The sequence below is a fragment of the Aplysia californica genome, unplaced genomic scaffold (genome assembly GCF_000002075.1).
Source record: "Aplysia californica isolate F4 #8 unplaced genomic scaffold, AplCal3.0 scaffold00956, whole genome shotgun sequence".
In the NCBI taxonomy this organism is placed as follows: domain Eukaryota; kingdom Metazoa; phylum Mollusca; class Gastropoda; order Aplysiida; family Aplysiidae; genus Aplysia; species Aplysia californica.
Window position 1 is genome coordinate 214,816 of NW_004798226.1, and position 8,843 is coordinate 223,658.

Below are 8,843 nucleotides of genomic sequence, written 5' to 3' on the forward strand. Positions count from 1 at the left end.
CCCAAAAAAAAACCCTCCATATTATTTAGGAATATTTATCTTCATGGTTTTGTTCTCTATCCAGGGTTAACTGCTTCCTCATAAAAATTCCTCGTTTGGGATTTATTTTTTTTTGGTGGTGTTAAGTGTGAAGAGAAAGCCTGCTCTACTCTGGCGTTGACCAGATGACAAGGACATGTAGTTACTTGAGGGAGACATTACGCTGCCCAGAGCGAAATGCTCGCAGCTATAGGGATTTGAAAACAACAACAAGTGTGGAGAGAACAAAGTAAGATTACCAAGCACGAAGTAAGGTTGATTACCTCAGGAAATTTATTTTACGTTTCGGAGTATCTTGGAGTACAGAGGTCTTCAGCTCCACATATCTGTCCCCTTCTTCTCGTGTAAGATCCTCGCAGTCCACCTCCCCACGACAAACTAGAGAAAGACACAAAAGTTGAAGCATACTATCATCCGTGATGCAAACAATAATACATTTAAGGTACTTTTCACACCAAAGACACAAAAAAACAACTAGTTTTTGTTGAGTTGTTCCAATTAAGAATCATAAAAAGCAAGAAAATTGTAAGCGTTGACCATAGCACTAATCTGCATTTTTTGTGATGTTGGATCTGAAAAGTAAAGTGATGTTGAAAGGTGCATCTCTGATAGAGCTTTCGGAGGATGTAAAAAAAAATCTCTCAAAATTTTGACTTAAGTGGATTGCTTGCAACAGCGACGATATTGATATTAAGAGTTTCGTGGCAATGCGCACAATAAAACAAATTCATAAAAGCCGAGGAGCTCTACTACCCCTCCTCCACCATTTGCAGCCTCACCAAGGACAATAGTTTGTTTTTATAATAGTTTCAAATCTCTGTATCTTTTTCCCAAACACACTATAGGTCGTGTAGTTTTCGTTGCATAAATGCTCTTCGTCCATTGAGCCAATCAGAAAACATCTTTTACAAAAACAGGGCTCTACTTTACTTCAGAAACATCGGTCACAGCCCTCCCTTTGTTCCCTTTGTCAAGTCTAGCCAGTGACCATAACTCAAACCCCGTTCATGGAAGCCACCTGTCTAACAGGACATCTGTCCAGCCCATTATACCATTCTACAGGACCCCAGTGACCACCCAGCCTTCAGAGACCACGTGCAGGCTAGACTAACAGAAATCTGTCCCGTCGTTTTATGCAAGAAAAATTCGGAAATTATGCAAACTGAGCCAAGAAATGTGAAATGATGCCATTCTGTCACTTTCAACAAAGAATGATAAAAGAAAATTATCAGAAATTATGCAAAAACTGATCAAAGTTTGCTAAAATATGCGGGGTGCATAAAACCACTGGGACACACACAGGGGAAAACCTGTCCGAGTTGTGGGCTGGGTAAAGCCATTTTGAACATGTTACTATTATTACGGTCCAAAGCAGAAGAAAATTATGTGGAACTGGCTGGAATACCAACGTTCTCAAAAGTGAGACTTAAATTGTCACCATAGAATGTCACTCACAGGCATTTCCAGCTTATGTTTTAGGAATCAACAAATGGAAAATTAGTAATCTCGTTTAAAAATTCGTCATATGGCCCCAGTTGGTGTTCTTCCCTCGGGTGTCAAGGACAGGGGTTGTAGTCAAGTATACATGGAACGTAAACAAAGGCATGACAAAAAAGAGGTCTTGCTGGGCTCATTATTGTCCAGTTTGTTTGTTTTTTTATGAAAAGAGGGGGGGGGTACCTACAGCTTGCAAAAGCAAAAGCAACCTTTGGGACTACAGAAGACTTCACAAGCCTTTGAATACTTAGGTACTGATTGTGCATCATATCACCACACCATACACTCACTGTAGCTTATCGGTAAATGTTCAAAGTTTCATGCAATGATTCACTCTCGAAATGTTCTCATTAGCTTAGATATCACCCACGGAACAAAAAGCAGGATTTTTCTGACACCTTGTCAACCTAATACAGGGCGCCCACTACGGCTGGATCTGGCCGGTCGCCCGACTCGTTATAGGGGGTGCCCACTACGGCTGGATCTAGCCGGTCGCCCGACTCGTTATAGGGGGTGCCCACTACGGCTGGATCTAGCCGGTCGCCCGACTCGTTATAGGGGGTGCCCACTACGGCTGGATCTAGCCGGTCGCCCGACTCGTTATAGGGGGTGCCCACTACGGCTGGATCTGGCCGGTCGCCCGACTCGTTATAGGGGGTGCCCACTACGGCTGGATCGGGCCGGTCGCCCGACTCGGTCGCCTGAAACTGAAAACAAACACGTTTGTTTTTGAGGCGACTGAGTCGGGCGATCCACCGATCCCATTCAAGTGGGCACTGTTCGTTGGAACAACAAGCCAATACGCGAGTTTTGATTTATTCAAAAACAAACACAACTTCTTTCATAACTGTCATTGGTATGAAAGTAACAACAAAAACACACTCTTTTTGGGAGCTTCATTTGTTTTCCCATGCAGTGAATAGATCTAGAGACTTTGTAACTATTGATAAAATTGTGCGAAAACCGGCACCTTTCCCTCAAGTACGCTAAAAGAAAGCCGGTTTTGAGTACCGGTACCTATTAAAATAATAATTATAATAATTAAATAGCATTTGTATAGCGCATATCCCCTCCAGAAAGCAAGCTCTATGCGCTAAACACTATATTATTACCCCAGCAGACCATAGAACACTCAGAAACATTCTCAGCTTCTCGGGAAGCATACAGTGCAAGCAGCTGGTTAAAACTATTGCTAGAATTCGACTCGTCAGCTTACCCAGTGAATGTGGCCCTATTTGAGAGCGCAGCACAGAATAGAAATGTTCATTTGTATTGATGGGCTTGGAGAGATCTGGTTCCCCTGTTTCTTTGTCTGCAACAGAAAGTTGAAACTAAAGTAAGTGATTATCACGACATGAACCACAGATCATGGGGGAAAGAAGACAATATTTAACACATTTTTCTTGATCCTCCATTGGAAGGAATTAGCAGTATATATATATATATAAACTTCTTCAGGATACAAAGAATACAGTGGGGGCTCTCGTGGCCAAGAGGTTAAGATGTTTGCCTCTCTTCAAAGGTCCCGGGTTCGAATCCAGGTAGAAACTGAAAAATTTTCTTCTCTGATGTTGTCTCCTTTCCCTCCTTTCCTGCTCTCTATCAATGCTCTGTCGTCTGCTTTCATCACCACTTTCTGCCCTCACCCCTTCACCTCCTTTACCCCCTCCTCAGAGCTCCTGGCGCTTTCTGCCGCCTTTCTACTGCTACTCCTTGGCTCCTTCTTAGCGCTGTCTTTCAGCCACATCCCTGATCTTCGGGGGTAGGAAAGATCTACACCTAGCTTTCTCGGACAAATGGGAAAATCTAAAAGGTCCCTTGTGCACATTGCGCACGTTAAAGATCCCTTGGTGGTCTACAATCGATAAGAGTAGGTTTCGGCCGCCACCCTGCCAAAATTCAAAATTTCCTACAATCTGAAAATGTTTGGTTCGCTCATATGACCGTAGTATGCAGTTGCGAGCGCCATTAAACTTACCACACAAAAAAAGAATACAACAGTATAGAATCTCTCTCCCTCCCTTGAACTTTGTCCCTTTCTTTTTCTTTTCTCCCTCTTCCTGTCTGTTTGTTTCTCTTTCTCCGTCTCTGTATCACAAAAAAGCAAACCGAAAAGATAGAAGAGCTGGTGACTTCTCAGTAATGAGCTCAAACAAACAGAGCTTAGTACTGTTCTTGGGAAACTCGTAAACCGGGAACTTCGATACAGTTGAAGTTGTGGTACAACTTTAAGGCAAACTAGGTAACAGAATCAAAAACATTTAATGAGAAAATAAGTTGTAAAAAATTATTCCCGCATCGGATCTGGACTTTGGGGATCGGCTCGTTAGTGAGACAAGTTCTTGGGCCTTCGGTATATTGTGATAGAGTGGACAGTTCCTTTCCACGCCGCCTTTACTTCCCCAACTCGAAATCAGAACTGGGTGGGCAAGAGGGGGCGAAAAAATCATTGTCTGAACCAAGGCTCGAACCCAGACTTTCCGCTTTGGAGACGAGCGCACTAACCGCTCCGCCATCGCACCCTTACATAGGTACCTGAAAAATTGCGAAACTGTACAATCACAATGTCCTTGCTTTTTGAACTTTTGTGAATTTTTTTAAAGTAGTAATTATTTGGATCTCATAATATTGCTAGATTCATATTCACCAAGCAGTGGCGGGGCGCCATTGGTGCATTATTGGTGCAAGCGCCTCACCTAACCCTGGCCTTCATCCCCCCACCCTTTTTTTCTGAGTGTTTAAAACCCAGCCAGTGCTCTAGATCTACATTAGGCCTACTACATCATAGACCTTGTGATCCGTCACCCGCTGGCTGTGAAGAGACACACAGCGAGGATGGTTTATGCTTGTCGCACCGCTTGTGGTAGTGTCTGCTGGGAGCAAGCAAAATCTTTGCACCAAAGTTATTTTTGTCACTGAAGAGAAATCTGGGCATCGTTCTTCCTTCACAAGAAGAAAGGTGCATGAAACTACTCTTCGCAGCACCAATTTGGTGCAAGCTAAAAATTTGACCCAAGCTTCCGCGAGCCTATCTACTACATGTACACTATAGTGCGGTCAAAAATTCGTGGTGCAACTTATCCTCCAACATCTCTTTAACGGGAGAATCAATGTCATCCATACTTTGCAAAGCAGTTGGTATCAATTTGTCTTAACTAATTCATATTTTTCTAGAACAATTGGGGCTAGATTAAAATATTTTTCTTCATAAATTTATATAAAATACTTGAAATCTCTGTCACGCGTAAAATGGTATTGTTCACAGCACTTCCCGCTTCTCACACACATTTTGATTACACATATGGCCTACGTCACAGCTCATCGATGACAATTTTTACTTGTAAAACTTGTTACAAGAAATTATTGTTATAGTGAACACATTCTTTGTACGAATGGTTATCAAAACATGCGTTCAATAAGCATAATGTCCCGATTAGAAAAGCCTGATGGACTTGCTATTAAAAGCTATATTGCCACAGCTGTAAACATTTAAAATTCTGTAGAAACCACCCACATGGATTTTTTATTAGTATTTGTTACGGAATTTTCTAGTATACAGCTTGCAGGTGTTTACAAAAATGTTGATCTGTTAAGACAAATTGATACAAGTCATTGTGTAAAAATTGGAGAACCTATGTTAGATAGTTGAGGAGATATTTGAAAATAAGTCGCACCACGAATTTTTGACCGCACTATAGTATAGTCTACGGCAACTCATTGAAGAATGGGTATCGAAACTGTAGTCTCCCTCTACTGTGTAGTAGGACTGTACCCTGGTAGCAGACCCGCTCGTGTTCGCAAGCCCCTAGTTCAAGTCACAAGCCTCAAATCACTAGGTCAAATCATCAAATCAAATCACCAGCATGATAAGTTGAGTCCAGCGCAAACTGTAACCTCCTTGATCTAGTCTAAACTTCAAGTCCACAGCAACTAGCAATCCGCGAAGCCACTCGTGTCAGACCTCCTCATCATCCCCACCTTGCTTGCAATCCGCGAAGCCACTTACGTCAGAAAAAGAGAGAGGGGGAGAGTGAGAGATCCCGCCCACGGTGTCACTGCGCGGCGTAGCTCTGTAGTCTGCTCGATTAATCGAAGGCTTTGCAAAGCAGCGGACAGCCGCAAGTCTCAAATCCCGTCCGCAGCCACAAGGCCCACGATTCACACAGTACTGATTTGCGCTAAGGCCTAGTGAATTAGCCCAGGACAAGCTCCAAACATGACCTGCTGACTTGTGCTGTCTCGATACAGCGAGCGAGCGGCACGCCGCAGGACCGCTCGATGTGTTCAAGCAGCAGTACCGCTCGCTTTGTGAACTTTGAACTGTGGAGGAATGGAGAGGCTGGGCTTGTTTTGGTGAAGAGAGAGAAATTATTTTTAACCCCCCGTCGTTGATCAGCTAAGCGAGTGGATAAGTGAGAGGGAGCGTGGTATTGTAGTAACAGAGACCTAGGTTACCCTAGAATGGAAAACTCCAGGGGTCGTTGTGATTGGCTTTTGTATCGTGTGTATGTAACCTATTTTGTAGATGTGTTACACTCACACTGACATAAAACAAAACATTTTGGAAACGGGCTAGGCCTACTTCAACCCATTGTCAGGACCAACCTGGGCTGAGAGGGAACAACGCCCAAGCAGAAAGACGGAGGTTCTCAGTAAAAATTTCTCCGCATACGGGAATCGAACTGAGGTCTTTTGCGTGCGACGATGAAGCGCTTGGCTCGTGCACATTAAAAATAAACAGGCCTTAACATCGTAAGAATAGCCGATCCAATATTAATTTTTATGTGCATTGAATAGAGCTTTTTGTTTTTTACAACCGAACTATATTTTTTTTTAACGATCTTGCACTTTTGGTGCAAGCCTCTCAACGCAAATAACCAGAGAATCTTTTGTAATATGTACTGAGCCCACAACAACGAAGGTTCGCAGCGTCACGACACAGTACAGCAGGACTGTCCGCGAGTCACAACTCACCGGAAGTTCCCCCCGGTAGCAAGCGGGAGGCAAAGCAAATCGCAAGCCTGCTCGCAAACCTCTAGCGCGAGCCGTCCGCTGCTTTGCAAGCCTTCGATTAACCGAGCAGAATCCAGCCCTACTGTGTAGCAAGTCCTGGGGCTCTTCTCAGATTGTGAGCATAGTGAGTTGTTAGTATTGTTTCACTTTATTGCAGCTTTTATGCGGTTTCATCTAGAAACAGTTGTAAATATTGATAGATGTAGCTTTCGGGATATCCTGCAGATTCTAATTGACTTTCTCTAGAAATCTTAATAGTAGCTACTAAGCCTATTGCCCATTTGTTCACTTTCCAATTCTGCACCACCTTGTCTGCAACCCACGCGACGCCACTGTCACCAAGGGATACAATGTAGGCCTACAGTTGTACAGACTATTAGTGACTTACCTGCAGTGACATACTGTTCAAATTTGTAGCCCCATTTGGACATTTCTTCTTGCATGGGGTATGATGGCTTAGGTGTATTGACCTCACATAAGAAGTACGTGCCTCTGAACTTGGTAACAATCAGCGCAAGTTCATCGTTCCGTTCGAATGGCAAAACGAGCAATCTGCTGAGCAGGCCTCTCGTACAAACAAAATCCGCTGACAACCTGACCAGATAAAAAGGGAAGACAAATAAAATAAAGGAAACTAATATGCCAAGGTGCCACCCTTGGTACCAGCATGTGGATCGATTTACTTGTCAATAGCGATTTGATCCCTCCGTTATAATCATGATAATAATATGATCGGAAAGGGCTCTCAAAATAACAAAATATTTTTCTCGATTATATTGTGACATAAAATTAAATGGAATGCAAAGTATAGGGATGTTCAGCAAATATCAAACGTTGGTGGAAGATTTAAGCACGACACTGCATCTTGCTGACAATTTTAACTTTTACAGTGAAACTTGGATTCAACAAAGGAATTGATTTTGATTGAGTAGGTGTTTTACGGCACTATCGACCCAATTCTGGTCATTTAACCGCCAACAGGTTTCATCGCAACAAAATCAGACGTGTCTTAGTAAGAGTTTTTTGGAGCTCGTAACCGCACACGGTCACACTATCATCATTATGCTAAAAGGACGGACAGACATTTAATGAAAATCTTTTGTAAATATGGTAAAGACTTATTTACATTTGTATTTATATACAATATCAATTTCAGTGTATGTTAGATATGAACGCTGACAACTACATTGTATGGCTATGTATTTTTATATCTTATTAAAAAGTCTTATTTCTTTAACATAACTTAACATTTTTCTTGGGTCAACAATGTCAAAAAGGGTTTTGATATCTTTACATTTAAAATATTTCTTACGCACATAATTAAATTCGACACATTCCGTTAGGATGTGCAGAACTGTGCGTGAAATATGTGCTGTACGCCACGCAAAAAGGAGCTTCCTCTCCTTCGAGTAAATGTTTGTGCGTGACGTGCGTGTGTCCTATCTTTAATCTTGTATAAATTACGTTTTCTCTTCGTAGGAGAGACAGGGGTTTCCTGGGCGCAAGTTTCGGTTGAATGTAATGGAGTTTGTTGTGTATTTGTTGATTCCAAATTTGGGACCAGTAAGATGTGATGTGTTCTTTTACTTTAGGTTTCATGTCAGAGAAAGGGATTTTACTATTTTTGTTTTCAGGTAGTTTTAGAGATTCTTTCGCAAACTGGTCAACGGCTTCGTTGCCATCAATGTCTACTTGACGTGGCTTGGAAGCCAAGCTATTGTAATAGTTTTTCCAGACTGAAGTAGAAAATGCAGTTTAATTATAAGTTTTAAAATTATGTTGTCGGAGGTGTCAGAGCGCTCTAAAGATTTCAGACAAGAGAGAGAGAGTCTGAAAGGAGTAGGACAGTAGACTTGGTTGATTGATCTATTATATTTAGGGCCATTTCAAGAGCTGTAGCCCCAGCAGTATAGACTGAGGCTTCAGGGTGGAGTTTCCTTAAGCTTAAGCTGTGTGGCGATGCAAGGGGCAGCAGTTCCTACTGTGTAGTCATTTTTGGATCCGTCTGTAAAGAGTTTCTCTGCTGCAGGGTATCTATTTATTAGCTGTTTGTATGAGTTTAGGCATGTAGTTTTGTCTGTAGACTTTTTGTTGTGTTTTTCAAGACTAGTATCTATGTTTGGTTTGGTTAAAGCCATGGACGTATGCTGGACATGGCAAACGGCTCGATTATGTCTTTAGAAAAATCGATGTCTTGGAGATTGTTCTGAAATCTTATTCCGAAAGGGCTTACTTTATTTCCTAAGGAGGATAGAGTTTTTAGATCTTCGGAAAGGCTAAAGACACATTTGTGG

The 8,843-nt window shown here is 42.2% G+C and overlaps 1 protein-coding gene across 1 annotated transcript in view; it reads right to left on the reverse strand.

Annotated features, from left to right (window-relative positions):
- LOC101856061 (decapping and exoribonuclease protein) overlaps positions 1-7,143 on the reverse strand; it is a gene marked incomplete at its 5' end in the record, with an annotated part of 16,041 nt that extends 8,898 nt beyond the window's left edge. The window contains 3 exon segments of the mRNA XM_005110865.3: positions 303-417; positions 2,753-2,848; positions 6,938-7,143. Of these exon segments, the coding sequence (XP_005110922.2) occupies positions 303-417; positions 2,753-2,848; positions 6,938-7,143 (417 nt within the window).
- Positions 7,144-8,843: the final 1,700 nt, after the last annotated feature.